The following is an 18,973-nucleotide window of genomic DNA, read 5'->3' on the forward strand; positions in this document are numbered from 1 at the left end:
CGGAGGTTAAAGCTGAGAGCCACAGGAACAGAACGACCCCAGCTCATCCCTCCCTTGGGTGGTGCTGGTGGTGGTGGTAGTGATGGTGGTGGTGGTAATGTCCCAGTCTTGGTGAGGTGGAGATACTGATGCTAGTGGTGGTTAAGATAGTGATGGTGAAAGTAGTGGTGGTAGTAGTGATTGAAGTGCATTGCGGTGACTGAGTGGCTGATCTTGTGATGTGTGGTGGTGACAGAGAGTGGTGAGAGCAAATCCATCAGTGACAGATTAAATGAGGTTAAGAAAAGGTTAGATGATTTCATCTTAGGAATATTTTCTTAAGTAAAATCATCGTATTCAATGGAAGTATATTATTCTATGATAGTTTTGGTGAGTCAGTGTGAAACTGTCATTTCAAGTTTGGTTACACGAATTAAGGTCAACTTTGGTGAAAGTATGTTACTTCATTATACCTAAGGTGAATCAGTGTGAAATTACTGGATTTTGAGTTACGTCAGACGAATTTGGGCTAGGGTAAGTTAATTTATCATAGGAGAGTTATTTTGGGTGATATTTTTATGGAAGAATTTTGGCTTGCATGAAATTTCAAACACTCCTATTTCGGAACGATGATGCATGAAAGTGGTGAACTGGAGTTTTCATACCATTACGTCAGTTAGTGTGAATCTACTCCATATAAAGAGTTACTAGTCTACTCCATATAAAGAGTTACTAGTCTTTCTTTCTAAAGCCTACATTCAGAAACTCGTTGTTCTCTCAGCAAGACTATTTCCAAAGGCGACAGAGATGATTAGCTCTATTTGATATATAGAAAGCTTGTTAATTTGTCACTAGAATCATAGAAAAAAAACATAAATAAACCGTGTAGTTTCATCTAAAGCCACTTGAAAGTAGTCGAGGTGCGTGTGTTTCAGAATACGGCAGTATGAGCGATAATATCTTACATAACGTAGAGGGACCTTTTTTTATCACATGTCTACGATAATCAATGGCATCAGAGTTTTCTTTTAGGTGCTGACCTTCTCTTTTTTTTTTTTTTGTTGAAGGGAGCTTGTTATGAGCTGCCTTACTAACCTTACTAACCCTTCTTTCTCATGCCTGGCTTGTTTACCGAGAAGGCCTTTTTTGTTGTTGCTGTCCCTCCCTGATGAATAGGTAGAAGGGTAGAACTGGTAGTGGTAGTGGTAGTGGTAGAGGTGATATTAGTAGTAGAACTGGTAGTGGTAGTGTTGGTAGTGATGGTGGTAGCGATAGTAAGAATAGTAGTAGTAGTAGTAGTAGTAGTAGAAGTAGTAGTAGTAGTAGTAGTAGTAGTAGTAGTAGTAGTAGTAGTAGTAGTAGTAGTAGTAGTAGTAGTAGTAGTAGTAGTAGTAGTAGTGGTAGTAGTAGTAGTAGTAGTAGTAGTAGTAGTAGTAGTAGTAGTAGTAGTAGTAGTAGTAGTAGTAGTAGTAGTAGTAGTAGTAGTAGTAGAAGTAGGAAAAACAGATGCAATAGTAGATATCAGTAACATAACCATTATTTACAGAAGTTACCTTGTCATCTCACCTTCCTTCTCTCCCTCCCACAGACAGCTACTCGGTGGAGGCTGTGATCGGCCCCGCAGGCTACAAACAACCGGACTCGGGCTACACGAAAAGCAAACGAGGGGGAGGTAATGGCAGGAACGGAAACGGGAAGAGAAGAGTCGGCGGCGGGGGAAGACCGGACGACAAGGACAACTGTATAGAAAACAGGAGAGAGAAGAAGGGAGAACAACACAAAGACTTAATATACGTCAAAATCTACGTAACAAAGGAATTCTCGTGCAGATCTCCGCCAGCGGTGAGTATGTCTGGAAGTGAGCTTCTATGTTTGTAGGAGAGAGAAACGTTAATAGAAAAAGACTTACAAACAATCTGATTCAAGTTTGTTCCTGAGGTGTCTTGATACATATCTCTTAGAATAATTCAAGTCATAAGAAGCGAGAAAATTAAACAAACGGACATAATTTTCAACGTTCGCCAGTCTGAATAAATGTGTGTGAGATACTTTTAGAAAACCCAGTTGTAGCGAAGACATGGCAGATATGAACAGCTCGTCACATAAGGAAGAAAAATAAGGGATGTAAGACGCGTTGCAAAGTGAAAAAAGTACCAGGAGATACGTACATAGGTTGCATGCGTGTGTGTGTGTGTGTGTGTGTGTGTGTGTGTGTGTGTGTGTGTGTGTGTGTGTGTGTGTGTGTGTGTGTGTGTGTGTGTGTGTGTGTGTGTGTGTGTGTGTGTGTGTGTGTGTGTGTGTGTGTGTGCGTGCGTGTGTGTAATTCACTGTTTGATCTGCTGCAGTCTCTGACGAGACAGCCAGACGTTACCCTACGGAACGAGCTCAGAGCTCATTATTTCCGATCTTCGGATAGGTCTGAGACCAGGCACACACCACACACCGGGACAACACGGTCACAACTCCTCGATTTACATCCCGTACCTACTCACTGCTAGGTGAACAGGGGCTACACGTGAAAGGAGACACACCCAAATATCTCCACCCGGCCGGGGAATCGAACCCCGGTCCTCTGGCTTGTGAAGCCAGCGCTCTAACCACTGAGCTACCGGGCCGTGTGTGTGTGTGTGTGTGTGTGTGTGTGTGTGTGTGTGTGTGTGTGTGTGTGTGTGTGTGTGTGTGTGTGTGTGTGTGTGTGTGTGTGTGTGTGTGTGTGTGTGTGTGTGTGTGTGTGTGTGTGTGTGTGTGTGTGTTGTGTGTGTGTGTGTGTGATTCATGATAGTCTTTGTCTTGATCTCTCTGACCGCCAGCTGTTGCCCTCCCGGAAGCTCAGAGCTCATAGACACTGAGATATCACTCTGAGAGATCACACTAAGGCATCACGCTAAGACATCACACTGAGACATCACACTGTAACATCACACTAAGACATCACACTAAAACATCACACTAAGACATCACACTGAGACATCACACTTCGTCCCTTGCCATTGAAAAATAATCCTTAGCAAACTGAGCGAGGACTCAAATATACGCCTGTCGAATGGTCAAATGGTAGCCAAGGACACTATTCACTGTGTGTGTGTGTGTGTGTGTGTGTGTGTGTGTGTGTGTGTGTGTAATTCACCTCGGTCGCTTGCTGGTCATCCAGCCAGTCTTCCCCATTACGGAGCGAGCTCAGAGCTCATAGACCGATCTTCGGATAGGACTGAGACCACAACACACTCCACACACCGGGAAAGCGAGGCCACAACCCCTCGAGTTACATCCCGTACCTATTTACTGCTAGGTGAACAGGGGCCACACATTAAGAGGCTTGCCCATTTGCCTCGCCGCACCGGGACTCGAATCCGGCCCTCTCGATTGTGAGTCGAGCGTGCTAACCACTACACTGTGTATGTGTGTGTGTGTGTGTGTGTGTGTGTGTGTGTTTCACTGTTTGATCTACTGCAGTCTCTGACGAGACAGCCAGACGTTACCCTACGGAACGAGCTCAGAGCTCATTATCTCCGATCTTCGGATAGGCCTGAGACCAGGCACACACCACACACCGGGACAACAAGGTCACAAATCCTCGATTTACATCCCGTACCTACTCACTGCTAGGTGAACATGGGCTACACGTGAAAGGAGACACACCCAAATATCTCCACCCGGCCGGGGAATCGAACCCCGGTCCTCTGGCTTGTGAAGCCAGCGCTCTAACCACTGAGCTACCGGGCTTGTCACTGAGCTACCGTGTGTGTGTGTGTGTGTGTGTGTGTGTGTGTGTGTAATTCACTGTTTGATCTGCTGCAGTCTCTGACGAGACAGCCAGACGTTACTCTACGGAACGAGGTCAGAGCTCATTGTTTCCGGTCTTCGGATAGGCCTGAGACCAGGCACACACCACACACCGGGACAACAAGGTCACAACTCCTCGATTTACATCCCGTACCTATTCACTGCTAGGTGAACAGGGGCTACACGTGAAAGGAGACAGACCCAAATATCTCCACCCGGCCGGGGAATCGAACCCCGGTCCTCTGGCTTGTGAAGCCAGCGCTCTAACCACTGAGCTACCAGGCCGTGTTTGTGTGCGTGTGTGTGTGTGTGTGTGTGTGTGTGTGTGTGTGTGTGTGTGTGTGTGAGTGATTCATGATAGTCTTTGTCTTGATCTCTCTGACCGCCAGCTGTTGCCCTCCCGGAAGCTCGTAGCTCATAGACACTGAGACATCACTCTGAGAGATCACACTAAGGCATCACACTAAGACATCACACTGAGACAACACAATGTAACATCACATTAAGACATCACACTAAAACATCACACTAAGACATCACACTGAGACATCACACTTCGTCCCTTGCCATTGAAAAATAATCCTTAGCAAACTGAGCGAGGACTCAAATATACGCCTGTCGAATGGTCAAATGGTAGCCAAGGACACTATTCACTATGTGTGTGTGTGTGTGTGTGTGTGTGTGTGTGTGTGTGTGTGTGTGTGTGTGTGTAATTCACCTCGGTCGTCTGCTGGCCATCCAGCCAGTCTTTCCCATTACGGAGCGAGCTCAGAGCTCATAGACCGATCTTCGGGTAGGACTGAGTCCACAACACACTCCACACACCGGGAAAGAGAGGCCACAACCCCTCGAGTTACATCCCGTACCTATTTATTGTTAGGTGAACAGGGGCCACACATTAAGAGGCTTGCCCATTTGCCTCGCCGCACCGGGACTCGAACCCGGCCCTCTCGATTGTGAGTCGAGCTTGCTAACCACTACACTGTGTGTGTTTCACTGTTTGATCTGCTGCAGTCTCTGACGAGACAGCCAGACGTTACTCTACGGAACGAGCTCAGAGCTCATTATTTCCGATCTTCGGATAGGCCTGAGACCAGACACACACCACACACCGGGACAACAAGGTCACAACTCCTCGATTTACCTACTCACTGCTAGGTGAACAGGGGCTACACGTGAAAGGAGACACACCCAAATATCTCCACCCGGCCGGGGAATCGAACTCCGGTCCTCTGGCTTGTGAAGCCAGCGCTCTGTGTGTGTGTGTGTGTGTGTGTGTGTGTGTGTGTGAATAGTTGCGTGGGTGGGTGGATGGGTTAGTGTGGGATACATGGGTGAGTGGGCAGAAGGATGCTTCCACCATAGAAGGACCCACAGGTGGAGCGATCGATATCCTGTAGTGTAAAGGCTGCTGGCGGTGACGTGTTGAAAGGCCGCAGGATGGCTGGCTGGAGGCAGTGCGTGGGAGGCCAGGAAGAAAGGCCCCCTTGACGACAGTTTTACTTACAGAATCGACTTACTTACATTTCCACCATATGCTGTTATTTATTCCTGCCTTACTTAGATGGAAAGGGATTATATGATTTGTCTTCTCGGAGATGTTTTGAAAACGAGTGCCTACAGAAAAATGTACAGAATGATGCTGAGTAGATAATGGCAGGGCATGTCACTGTAACCTTTTAGAGTTGTACTACACGTCGAAAAGGAAAAATCAAATATTCTCGTTTAAGGAAAAGTAGAGTAAATTACTTGTAGGTAACCTTTTGGATAAAAGTCACGGCAAAAAATAGTCTTGGAAATCGTCCAATGGATGAACGGAGCAATTCTTCTCTACCATTCACTGAGTAAGAATGTATGAATGTATGCGGATGACATTTAAGTTACATCACCCTGACAATGTACATGAATGAAGACGCTGACAAATTCGAACAAGCATATTACCTACTGGGAAATATTTACTCTCCAATTATGAGTATGAAACTCTTTGGAAACAAGATTCCACATTTAGCGTACAGGTACATGGAGTCAAGAATTTTCCTCAGATCTCCTCTTTATATGTCTATTATTCTAGTTTTCATCCATATCAATTTACGTTTACTTTTAATCAAGCGTCGCACCGGTGCGTGCTAAAACTCTACGGTTACGTCTTTTCATGTTTCATTTACTGCTTCAGTGAAGAGAATGATTTTTCTCAAGCATTCTAGTTATGAATCAATACATCTTATTCTGATTTTGTAATCCTATATACGCGCTCGTGTGTGTGTGTGTGTGTGTGTGTGTGTGTGTGTGTGTGTGTGTGTGTGTGTGTGTGTGTGTGTGTGTGTGTGTGTGTTTGTGTGTGTGTGTATCATTAGAATCATGAAAACACTGTTGTATGCCGCTGAAATCTGTTACAAGTAGTTGATATAAAAAGCCATAAACAATCTTTAAGAAATGTTAACTAAGCCATGAAGGATGAAGGGGAGGAACCGTAGCGGCAAGAGGAAAAGAAGCAGAAATAAGGAAATTAAATAGGGCGAAAAACGTGTGGAAAAAGAGGAAAGGACAATTTTCTTTTTATTTCCTCTCTATTCATCGTTCTCTTTCTGTTGAATTTTTTTCTGGGTTAAAGAGAAGATTGCGAGGATGAAAGAGGGCAAATGAGAGAAAGCACAACAGGTAGGAGAGCATTAGAAGGAAAAGTTAACAGCCATTGTGGGGAATGAAGAAAGAGAAAAACAAAATTCAAAGTAAAAAAAGAGGGAAAAAACTGGGATGAAAAGGAGGAAAATGAAGCGAAAGAGGAAGAAAACAGGAACGGAGAAGAAGAAAAAAGTATAAAGAGGAGGAAAATTTGAACGAAGAGAAGAAAAAAAAAGTTTGAAAGAAAAGTGAAAACAAAGTTGAATAAGATAAAGTGAAGAGGAGAAAAAGAAGAACAAAGAAGGAAAAGAGATTGAAGAGGAAGAAAAAGGAGAAAATTAGAAGAAAATTAGGTAGAAGAAGAAAACAAAAGGAGGAGGAGGAGAAGAAAGAGAAGGAGGAGGGGAAGGAGAAGGAGGAGGAGGAGGAGGAAGAGGAGGAGGAGAAGAAAGAGGAGAATGCGATTAGAATGAAAGAGGAAGGAGAAAAAAGAATCAATATTGAGAGGAAAATAAAGTTAGTTTACTTTTCTTCCTGTCCATCGTACGATTTCCTTTTATTACTTGATAGTCTTTATATTCTTTTTTATTCCTTATTTTTATTTTTTATTTTCTATATAAATTTGCAGTCTACTATTACAACCATTATCTCTGCTACTTACTACTTGACTTCTTCTTTTATCTTCTTTTAAGTACTTACCTCGACAGTTTATTTATTTATTTATCTCAAGAGACACGTTAACCAGTCGCTGTTTCTGCTTCCCACGGCGTTCTTCACGAAAGTCTGTCAATTATAACTGGTCGTTTTTATCAATTGTACCTCTATTGTTTACATTGATCGATGGTCTCTGTCGTAGATCACTGTTCTTTTCCCATCCATTGTATCTGTTTACTTTTAATCGTTGTAAAAAATCCTGAACCCGTATATTCTCTCTCTCTCTCTCTCTCTCTCTCTCTCTCTCTCTCTCTCTCTCTCTCTCTCTCTCTCTCAGCCTTCCTCCCTTCCTTCCTTCCTTCCTTCCTTCCTTCCTTCCTTCCTTCCTTCCTTCCTTCCTTTCTTTCTCCCTCCATCCATCCATCCATTTATCTCTCCATCCCTCCATCCCTCCTTTCCTTCCCACTCTGCTTTCCTGCCTTCCTCTCTGTGTCCTCTCAGGGAATAGAAATGGCAGCAGCGCACGCCGAGGCAAGCGGAGAATTGGCACCGCCGCTGGTTTCTATGAATGGGAGGGTTATCAGAGTAACGGAGAAGGGGAGGAGGGAGGACGAGGGGTGACTATTGCACAGCAGGGGAGGGGAGGGAGATATTTGTGGATGGAGGGACGAGAGAGAGAGAGAGAGAGAGAGAGAGAGAGAGAGAGAGAGAGAGAGAGAGAGAGAGAGAGAGAGAGAGAGAGAGAGAATGTGTTAAAGTGACAAGGCTGAAAATAATGATTAGAAGAACGTGGATGTTAATGAAATCGACAGCGAAGAAGATAGTTATATAAAGTAGTAGTACTAGTAGTAGTAGTAGTAGAAATAGTAATAGTAGTAGTAGTAGTAGTAGTAGTAGTAGTAGTAGTAGTAGTAGTAGCAGCAGCAGCAGTAGTAGTAGTAGTAGTAGTAGTAGTAGTAGTAGTAGTAGTAGTAGTAGTAGTAGTAGTAGTAGTAGTAGTAGTAGTAGTAGTAGTAGTAGTAGTAGTAGTAGTGAAATAGCCCAAAGTGCAGTCACTGAGCAAAGACGAATTATATCTAGAGACAGGCAACAACATCAACGAAACTGTCTCGAAGACCTGATAAACATCCTGCCTGCAACCACAGTGAGAAAAATCCTCACTGCACAGGAAACAGGAGCCTCTAACTGGCTAACGTCACTGCCCATTGGAGCGAAGGGCTTCAGCCTCAACAAACAAGAATTTGTCGACGCCATTGCTCTGAGGTACGGCTGGCCGGTGGAAGGACTCCCCAGTACCTGTGTGTGTAGTTCCCCCAATGACGTCAACCACACCATGACGTGCAAAAGGGGATTCGTATGTATCAGGCACGATGAGGTGAGAGATCTGACCGCCAGCATGCTCAGGAGGTGTGCCACGATGTCTCCACTGAACCGACCCTCCTACCGCTAGACGGCGAGCACCTGCGCTACAGAACAGCCAACACCACCAACGAGGCTCGAGTCGACGTCAGCGCACGAGGGTTCTGGACAAGGGGACAGAAAGCATTCATGGACATACGGATCTTTGACCCGATGGCCGCCTGTCACCACGAACTCTCCTGGAGGCCGCCCACCGCAAGAATGAGCAGGAGAAGATCCGAGCGTATGGGGAGAGAATCCAACACGTTGACCAGGGCAGCTTCACACCTCTGGTCTTCACCACATCTGGCGGGATGGGCTCCAAGGCTCAGTGCTTCTACTCAAGACTAGCCGACCTAATGGCAGAAAAGAAGCACCAGCCAAGGAGCCATGTCGTCGCATGGATGAGGTGCCGTCTTTCATTCTCCTCCTCAGATCAGCCCTCCTGTGTCTCAGGGGGACAAGGCATTCCACTCCCATACCTGCAGATTTAAGTGGCCTTGACTGCGAGGCTACAGTGGTGGAGAGTGGCATAAGAGTAGATAGAGTAGAGGTAGAGTGAATTTATAGCTAACAACTAATGTTTATATTATAGAGTATTAGATATGGTTGGATGCCACAGTCATTAGCGAGAGTTGGGGCTAATGACCTCCAAGTAGTGGAGCCCTAATTGACACATCAATAAACATGGGGTGGAGGTATTTTAATGTAGTTGAAAAGTAGTAGTAGTAGTAGTAGTAGTAGTAGTAGTAGTAGTAGTGTAGTGAGTGATAGTAGCAGTAGTAGTAGTAATAGTAGTAGTAGTAGTAGTAGTAGTAGTGGTAGTAGTGGTAGTGGTGCAGTGGTGGTGGTAGTAGTGGTGGTGGTGGTGGTGAGTAGTGGTGGTAGTGGTGGTGGTGGTAGTAGTGTAGTGGTGGTAGTGGTGGTGGTGGTGATGATGGTGGTAGTAGTAACAGTGGTGGTAATAGTAGTGAGCAGTAACAGTGGTAGTAGTGGTGGTGGTGGTGGCAGTGGTGGCGGTGGTGGTGGTGGTAGTGGTGGTGGTGGTGGTGAAATAGTAGTGGTGGTAATGGTGGTAGTGGTGGTGGTAGTAGTGGTATGGTGGTGGTAGTAATGGATGTAGTGATAGTGGTGCAGTAATAGTAGTAGTAATAGTAGAAGTATTAACAGTAGTACCAGTAGTATTAATAGTAGCAGTAGTAGTAGTAGTAGTAGTAGTAGTAGTAGTAGTAGTAGTAGTAGTAGTAGTAGTAGTAGTAGTAGTAGTAGTAGTAGTAGAAGTAGTAGCAGCAGCAGCAGCAGTAATAGCGGTAGTAGGAGGAGTACCTATAGTAGCGGTAGTCTCAGTAACTAGTTGTAGTTGTAATATAAACAGCCACAATAACAAAGTAAGTGGTACCTTTCTGACCACCTCTGTCTTCCTCCAGGCCGCATGTTACCTACCCAAGGAGTCTCTCAAGCTTATCCAATGGGAGAACCGGCCGTCCTCAATACTTCTGGGCCTCCCGTCCCCTGCCACCACGTGCCCGGATCTCACTGCTTACTACAACATCTCTATGACGTCCCCGCCAGGTGAGGACCACACACACACACACACACACACACACACACACACACACACACACACACACACACACACACACACACAAATTTACTGCACTGTGATTCCTTTTAAAAGCTTTTGTAGCATCCCAGATACACACACACACACACACACACACACACGGCAGATGCAGCATAGGACAAGGGAGGACTTACAGGAGGCTTAAATGGGAGGTAAAGGGCAGAAGTAGATGTATGTGGCAGTTATAGGAGTTACAGGAGGAATTTCTTAGTGGCAGAGAGAGAGAGAGAGAGAGAGAGAGAGAGAGAGAGAGATTCCTACTACTACTACTACTACTACTACTACTACGAGAGAGAGAGAGAGAATTTCATATATAATTTGCTGCAACTGCTCTTACAACCACTATTAATACTGCTATCACTGTCAAGTTAATAGAGACCATAAGACAGAGTAAGAGACGTAAGTATTGCCGTACACACAGGTAACAGCAAGTGGGAGCCCGAACTAAGTACTCTGGAGAGGCAGCTGATCGTGAACGCGAGGAGATTGGACAGAGAGGAGCGAGGGGACGAGATCAGCTTCAGTGTCACCTGTATTTTAAAGGTTCGTGTAACTAGTGATGTTATTTTGTGCTGTATGTCTAAACTGGGATGGACGGGATATACATTACGTGCATGAAAATGAAAAACGGAAACAGACACACACGGCACCAGAAGCGAATTGCCACGTGTAGTCTACCTGTTCCTAAGATTTTCGTGACTTGTGGCTATGGGACGTACACACACACACACGCACACACAGCGTAACAGAAGGGCTGTGTGGGTGGGCGAGTCTAAGCAGGTAATCTTTGTGTGGCCACGCGAAAAGTCAACAGATAAACAAACCGTGTTGATAGAGGGCCGAGGTTCATGTTTGGCCCATCGACTGATTACACAGCTTTGTTTACCACTCAACTGCATCACCGTACTACCTGTGTGGCAGAAGGGAGAAGGAAAGGTCGCTCAAGGCATGAATGACCTTTGAGTCTAGGAACAAGCCTCTATGGATGGATGGAGGCAGAGAGGGAGGAAGATTAGGGCTGAAAGGGAAAGGAGAGGAAGATCATCCATTATTGAAATGTCAGTACTGTGAGGAAGGAAGAATGTATTACCTTTTGTTCCTTGTCTTGAAGAAAGAAAATAATTACCTTAGATTAAATTTGGTTAGGAGTAGATTCACTAACTTCATTACATAATTCACTGCTGACCCATTTATCATGGGATTACAGTTGGGAAGAAAGTGTCATATTCACCATGAAATAAACGGTCATTGTCTGGAAGTTAATAAACAAAGGTAATATTATTTCATAATATGCACCATTGCAGCACAAGGGGAAGCCAGTGCTGACGCCACAGACGGAAGGAATGCTCATCATTCTGGACGAAGATGACTCGCCGCCTATCAGGAGTCGCAGCCCAATTGTCGAGTGGCACTACAGCAACAAGACCAGCGACGTAAGTGTGTAGGTTGGCAGGGTGGAGGTGGTGGCAGACTAGGAGGTGAATATCAGCTTTGTGTTGTAAGGGTTAGTTTAAATGATCTGTGGATGATCAAAGAAATCACCTAGGAACCCTGCTGTCTCTCAGAATGCCTAGCTCATATGTTACTGCTTTTGATGGCTTTACTTTAAAGATATTTTGATTACTTATGTGTGAATGTTTATTCTATGAAGTAATAAGTGGATAGATTTTATCTTTTTTCGTGTAAAACAACTACAAAATTTTATTTACATTTTTGTACTTAATGTTGTTGATACTGTTTGCCTAAATAACTGCAAGTTTCCCTGAATCAAACTGCCCATAGGAAATTCATGAGTGAGGATACATTTGGGGTTGCTAAAAATGTAATCCTGCTCAAGGGCATCAGAGTTAAGACCTTCCCTGGTGGTAATAGATCAGCATGAAAGGGAACCACATGAAACGATTGAATATATGTATTAGTAAGAGGAGTGAAAGATGGTATTGGAGGATGCAGAATGGCTTGAAATAGGAGAAGGGAAAAGAGCAGTTTGTCTTTGTTCTGTGTCACTAATATAATTTTCTTCACATCCTTCCTCTTCCTCCCTTATACTTCCACTGCATTATGCTGCATCCTTGCCTTCTCTGCTATCCTTTACTTCTTGCATCTCATTACTTTGCTTTTTTTTTTTTTTTCGCTACTGCTACTGCTGGTGCTGTCACTACTACTACTACTACTACTACTACTACTACTACTACTACTACTACTACTACTACTACTACTACTACTACTACAGTACTAATGAGATGTGCAGTGAGCAACTTAATAACCAGTATGTTTCACGATTTCCTCCCTCTACTAACCGATAACTTCTGGGCCTCAGTTGGATGATCAGCTTCTGGTAGTGGATGCAGATCTGTCAGACACCAATAACTACGAGGTGGAACTGGTGGGCTCCACACACAACCTGGTCATCATAGAGAGCGTCAACAAGTTCAGTGTGAGGAAGGAGATTTGCACACAGGAAGTGAAAGGCATAAATTTCACTGCCAACTGCACCATCCTCACCCCACGTAAGTCTGGAGTGTGGTGGGTGGCGGGTGGCAGAAGGCATGTATCTGAAGTGTGTTGGATGGAGGGTGGAAGGGTACACAGGTAGAAGATATGAGGTGGATTATGAGACTTGAAATAATTTAATCCTCCCCTTGATTGTGTTCACCTTACCAATGCAATAGTTAACCAATATCTGCACTCTTACATTATGTTCACTGTTATCCCTGACCTATTCACCATAATCCATTAAATGACTCACAAGGTCACACTGACCATACCACTACCTACTTTCTCTCCTACAGTCCTTAAGCTGAACCAGCCCCACCTGTATGCTGGGGCACTGCTCTCCTGGAACCAGAGTTACCTTCAGAAAATACACTTCTCTGTTGTCTTCATCGACATGTCCATGATTACTACATCTGAGGAGTCCCGCAAGGTGCTGTACATGTCCTGCTTCACTGTCAGTGGGCCTTCCTTCACACATGCTTGCAATGTGCTGTTTTGTTGTATTGATGCCATTAAGCAGGACTCCCTTATTTTGTTTCCCCTTCTTAATTGACCATGCCATCTTTAAAATTTGTTGGAGTTAATGTTATTCTTGTGGGACACCCTGCCTCTTTTTCAAGATTTTAATTGTTTCCTTCATCCTCAGTCAATCACTCACTTTTCATGTTCATGAGAGAATGTGTGTCATGCAGCAATTTTTATTTCATAACTCAATACTATAATGGTTCATTGATAAATTTTTGTATTGTTTAAATCATCATGTCAAGCTTCAGTACCTCAGCCTCAATACTGTATGACAGTTCCTCCCAATGCCACAGGTGATGTACAACATGACACTGTCGGTGCCACATATCATGGACTACGGGCTTGCAAGCACCACCATCGCTCCGCCCCTTGACCCAGAGTGTGCTGAGAGACAGTCGGAGCAGCAGCGTCTGCTGCAGGAGCTGCCACCTGCAGACTTGAACATCACCATTACTCTGTGAGTGTCCAGGAAATGTGTGCATATTTTTCTTTTATTTTTGAGAGAGAGAGAGAGAGAGAGAGAGAGAGTGTGTGTGTGTGTGTGTGTGTGTGTGTGTGTGTGTGTGTGTGTGCACATTTATTAACCTAGTTGTAGGGTATAGGGTCAGAGCTAAAACTGTTTTGTTCAGTCCTCACAGGTAGTTCTGTTTTTTAGGACTGCCATATGTAGGCCTGATGGTTCCTTGCAGCTTCCCTTATTTTCTCATGTTATGGTCCCAGGCCTGCCACCCGCTACCAGCGCCTGGGTCAGCTCACCAGTCCAGAGATTGACTATCACCTGGCAGTCTGTCTTCCTCCCACCATCAACTTCACCATCATGGAGGAGCCTGGAGACAGTGGTGGAGCTGGCCTGGGCATCACTCCCCTCACTGGCATCCTGTATGTGACTGACCCAGTGCTGCTGAGGAGTGGCAAGTTTGTGGTGGAGAGAGGCAACAGCACCATCACAACCATTATCAACCTGGAGGTGCTAGAGAGCAAAGACTCTGATCTGGTGGAGAGATGCAAGCACAAGGTAGATTTCAATATTCCCTGGTTGATTTCATATAATTTGTATGTAAGATTATGTGTGTCTTTCTGCATCTGTATGTTTCAAAATGTAAACTAACATAATTAGTGCAAGGGTATTGCAATGCTGTAAGTGATTTTGCTTAAGCATTTTACCTAGGTAACACTATTGATTAATGGTACTAACACAAAAGGAACTGTTTTTGTAGCATGCATCTCTAATTATATCATTCATTTCATAATCTTTTGGTCTTCCTTCCATCATTCCTCTTTCTGAATATTTCCTCTATCCATTCAACTGCCTCTCCTTCATCCCTGTCCTTCCCTTCCTTGTCCTCCTCCATCCTATTTCCCTTGTACTCCTCTTTCTCCCACCATCCTTATTTCCATTGTGCAGCCTTCCCTCCCTCCATCATTCCCTCCCTCCCTTTCCCAGCCCATGGAGACCATTGAGACTGAGGATGGAATAGAGGAAGTTGAGGCAGAAGTGTGGTGTGCCTCTTTCTTCTACAAAAGCGAGTGTGAGGCAGCATGCGGGGAGGGCAGCGCTGGTGCCTGTCAGTGGCGTCCCAACCGAGCCTTGCAGTTCAGAAGCAAAGAGTACGCCACCTGCTCTCCCAACTTCACTACCTGCCCTGACCAGGTTTGCGATGAGCTGGAGATGAGCTTCCACAGTGTGTGTCCCCAAGACTGCACAGGTGAGGAAACTGTCTGTATTTACCTAGTTGTAATTTACAGATCCTTAGCTACAAGTGTGTAATCTTATCTCCATATCTACACTTATCCAGATTACTCCTACTCCTACTACATCCTTATTTCAACACAGCACTCTTCATTACATCATGCTATGCTGTCCTACATCCTTATCAGTATACAACATGAAACTAAATACCACCATCACCAACAACACCAATAGTAACCACAACACCCTGTCCTTCTTTTCCCTCACACTGGCAGGAAAGGACTGGATCAAGAGCCAACAGATAGAACTGGGGCCAGATGACCAAGGTATTGCTGCTGGCTTTGGCGTCTGCTCTTGTAATTCTGCTGGTTGCCAATGCTTCCCTGCTAGCAAGGACCCACCCACCAACCCTGAGCTGCCCCACATTGAACGGAAATGTAAGTTTCCTTACACACATTGCTTTAAAACCTTGCCTTTCCTCTGTGCTGTGTAACTTGAGTCAGCTGGTCAGCACTTATCTGGTCATTTTCCTTCATGTCATTTAATATAGAATGAGTTCAAAGCACTAATTTGTGTGCTTCCTATTATGTTGGTGGATTCAGAATAAGAGCTGTGTGTGTGTGTGTGTGTGTGTGTGTGTGTGTGTGTGTGTGTGTGTGTGTGTGTGTGTGTGTGTTTATCTAGTTGTACAGTAATACTCTGCTTAACGAATGTTAGTCTAACGAATTTCCAGTTTAACGTACTATATAAAGTTAGACCAAAAAGTCCTCATAATGTACAACCACATCTGTTTTAGCGAATTTTCTGGGTTTGAATTTGCCGGGTGAGGGACCAAACGCGGCAGCTTCGCTGTGATTGGCTGACTCTCCGCCTCTGTCTCTAGCGTGTAGCCACTGAACTCTTGTACCACCCATGGCCCAGTTCACCATATATTATATTATACAGTGCAATATATTATTCATCTTAGCATTTTACACCACTTGATATTGTGTGCAAATTGTTAATGAGAATTATTCCATTAGTTGTGAATAAATTGTGTCGTACTTGACAAATAGTGGTGTTCCATGTCAAAACGTTTATCTGACATTGGCTCAAAGCTGTAAACCACTCATTCACTGTAACTTGATTGAATTTATACTGAAAATACGGTGTGCTCTACGTTTGCACTTTTAAGGGTGTAAATCCTTATTTGAAGTGGAACTACGAGTGTTTGAACAAGTGTATTATTCCAATCTGCTGTTCAACTGGGGTAGATAAATCAGTGTGGTTGCGATAGTGTCAGCTGGAGCCGGTGTTTATTGTCCAGTGTCCCAGTGTGTGCTGTTGAGTGATTACTTACAGTGTTGTTTACAGTAGATGTCATATATTAGAATACCCAGACACTAGGTAGGGACTTAACATGAATTCTCATGTTTCCATTGTGTTGTCCTTTTCTTCACTAAAAACTTGGGGATACTTGGTTATTAATGGTACATGTACGTATATATAATTTTTTTTTAACCCATGTGGTATGTTGGGGACCAGCCCAGAATGCATCCCCCTATTTCCATTATTTCCTATGGGAAAATTACGTCCGCTTAACAAATTTTTGCTCTACGAACAGCTTTGACACCCCTTATCCTGTTCGTTAAGTGGAGTATTGCTGTATTTACCTAGTTGTATTGTACAGGGTTTGAACGGGGCTCATAGTGTCCTGTCTCCATATCTCCATTTATCTCTATTTATCTAGTGTGTGTGTGAATGTGTGTTTCCATATTCTACATATCTTTCTACTCTTGCAGTGCCCCATGGTTGTAACAGTGCGTGCAAGATAGGAGTAAGTGTGGCAGGTCTTGCTTTCTTCAGCCTCACCCTCATCTGCATTATATTTTGCAGGTAAGCTCTCATCTTTTGTTTTTTTCATCATTGGTAAGATGTGATCACCTGAAATATGAGCAAAGGACAACTCTGACTGGTTTGGCTGGAGAGTGGCTGACATATGGAAGATACTGTTCAGAAAGGTGCACTTCAGGTTTCCAGCAAGATTAGATTTATGTATCAGATACATACCATATTTGTATTTGGTTGACTAAGTTTCTGAAGCATTTAACTATCCAAGTTATTTGTGTGTGTGTTGATATGAGGTATGGATAGCAATAGTGATACTAGGTCTTGTCTATATATCTTTTCCATACTGTTCACTATCTTGTATATTGTTATTAGGTCTTCTCTCTCCCATCTACCCTTCAAAGTTGGTAGCTCTATTTCCTTAGTCTATCTTCATAGGGAAGGTTCTTTATTTCTGGCACCATCTTTGTGGCTATCCTTTGGATTCTTTCTAGTTTTCTGATGTCCTTTTCATGTGTGATGACCACACTAATACTGCATATTCAAGTCTAGGTCTTATCACTATGGGTATGATCTTTTCATTATAGTCTTGTATATGTATTTAAATGCCACCCTGATATTTGTTAGTGTCTTATATGTTGAGGCAATTACCCATTTACTTGCCTTTCTGGGGTCAGTGTCTTGCATAATTACTCCTAGGTCCTTCTCTTCCTTTTCTTCACAATAACCTCTTCTCCCATTTTGTACTCCAACATAGGCCTTCTGTTACTTTTACCCATTTCCATCACATGGCATTTTTGGGGGATTAAATTATAATTCCACTTCTAGCTCCATTCCCAGGTCTTAGTTTCAATATCTCTGCAATTCCATACAATCCTCATTGTTCCTTATTACTCTCAAGAGTTTTGCATCATCAGCAAACAAATTTATATAGTTACTCAGGTTCTCCTGTATATTGTAAATATGTATTTGAAACGTGTGTCTGTGTTCATGTGAAGTATTGTTATCATTAGTAAATGCATTATTTTTGCCACACTTGTTCTGTACATATATAGATGGCGGGTCAAGAAGCAGGGGAAGCAGAAGGGAGGTGGCATCTCTCTGGGCAACCTGACCAATGACGACCGCTCTTCCTCCACACCCTACAACTCCCGGGAGACACACGACTCAGTCATCTATGGCATCAGACCGTCTCCTCGCAACGACAATATCAGTCTTGTCCCGGCCCTCAACCTTTCTGTGAGTCCTGATGCCACGTCCTGGTACTTTTTCATCCTCTCTCTCTCTCTCTCTCTCTCTCTCTCTCTCTCTCTCTCTCTCTCTCTCTCTCTCTCTCTCTCTCTCTCTCTCTCTCTCTCTCTCTCTCTCTCTCTCTCTCTCTCTCTCTCTCTCTCTCTCTCTCAACCTCATTTGCTCTGTTCCTCATTACCTTATCTTATTATTTTTTCTCATCCTATTGTTGCTTCATTAGATATCCCATTCACTCCCAAGTACAATATGATAATGTCCTGCTAATTCCTTCCAAAAAAAAATGCAGAAATTGATCCAGAGTCTAAATAGATCTTTAGTTTGGGATCAAATGTCTGACTAGCAGGATAGTATGTACCTTAGCTGTGTGGTGCCTCTATATATCTTACTCCTGGCCACCACAGACTGTCACATACTCTTATCAGCTAGCAGTAGCATCTCTACCTCCTTCAGACAATGCTACTATTCTGCTTTGCTTTCCTCAGATTGACCGGAAGTGGGAGTTTCCCCGAAATCGACTGGTGATTGAACAGACACTAGGAGAAGGAGAGTTTGGGAAGGTCATGAAAGCTAAAGCCCAAGGGATTGGTGGTAACCTTGGTAAGTTGTTCTAGAGTACTATACATTGCTATTCTGTGCAGACATGCCATTTTGACAAGTTGAATTATCGTATGCATGTGTGACATGCATTACTCTCATTCCCGCAGTCAGTCCCTCAATCTCTTTCTCATATATATAAATTATCTCCTGGATTAATGTTTGCATTATGTATATATGTATATACATACACCAATGTTTTGTAATCTCATCTCTTTATTTTTTCTTTCTTCCTCTCCCCCTTTTCATCCTTCTCTTTCATTTTTCTTTTGTCTTTTCATTGTCTTCTCCTCCTCCTCCATATTTTTTCTCCACTAAAACCATGGGACCTCTTCTAGGCTACACAACTGTGGCAGTCAAAATGCTCAAGTCCAACAGCACCCCTGCAGAGCTTGCTGACCTGCTGTCTGAGTACTCCCTCCTGAAAGACGTATCTCACCCTAATGTGGTGAAGCTCCTTGGGGCCTGCACGTCAGAGGGTGGCCCCATCTACATCATCATTGAGTATTGCCAGTATGGTTCACTCAGGT

General features: G+C 43.9%; 1 protein-coding gene across 4 annotated transcripts in view; it reads left to right on the forward strand.

Annotated features, from left to right (window-relative positions):
• LOC123520768 overlaps nt 1-18,973 on the forward strand; it is an 82,315-nt gene that overhangs the window by 59,015 nt on the left and 4,327 nt on the right. For 2 of the 4 annotated variants that reach the window (XM_045283340.1, XM_045283342.1), the window contains exons 4-17: nt 1,568-1,821; nt 9,864-10,008; nt 10,482-10,603; nt 11,365-11,493; nt 12,381-12,570; nt 12,853-12,986; nt 13,375-13,538; nt 13,802-14,096; nt 14,487-14,787; nt 15,047-15,208; nt 16,553-16,646; nt 17,654-17,837; nt 18,332-18,446; nt 18,782-18,971. In XM_045283340.1, the coding sequence (XP_045139275.1) occupies nt 1,568-1,821; nt 9,864-10,008; nt 10,482-10,603; nt 11,365-11,493; nt 12,381-12,570; nt 12,853-12,986; nt 13,375-13,538; nt 13,802-14,096; nt 14,487-14,787; nt 15,047-15,208; nt 16,553-16,646; nt 17,654-17,837; nt 18,332-18,446; nt 18,782-18,971 (2,479 nt within the window). Of the gene's footprint in view, nt 1-153; nt 288-1,567; nt 1,822-9,863; nt 10,009-10,481; nt 10,604-11,364; nt 11,494-12,380; nt 12,571-12,852; nt 12,987-13,374; nt 13,539-13,801; nt 14,097-14,486; nt 14,788-15,046; nt 15,209-16,552; nt 16,647-17,653; nt 17,838-18,331; nt 18,447-18,781; nt 18,972-18,973 lie in introns of those variants that run through there. The other 2 variants (XM_045283344.1, XM_045283343.1) reach the window with 2 other exon arrangements.

The sequence above is a fragment of the Portunus trituberculatus genome, chromosome 47 (assembly GCF_017591435.1).
Source record: "Portunus trituberculatus isolate SZX2019 chromosome 47, ASM1759143v1, whole genome shotgun sequence".
Classification (NCBI taxonomy): domain Eukaryota; kingdom Metazoa; phylum Arthropoda; class Malacostraca; order Decapoda; family Portunidae; genus Portunus; species Portunus trituberculatus.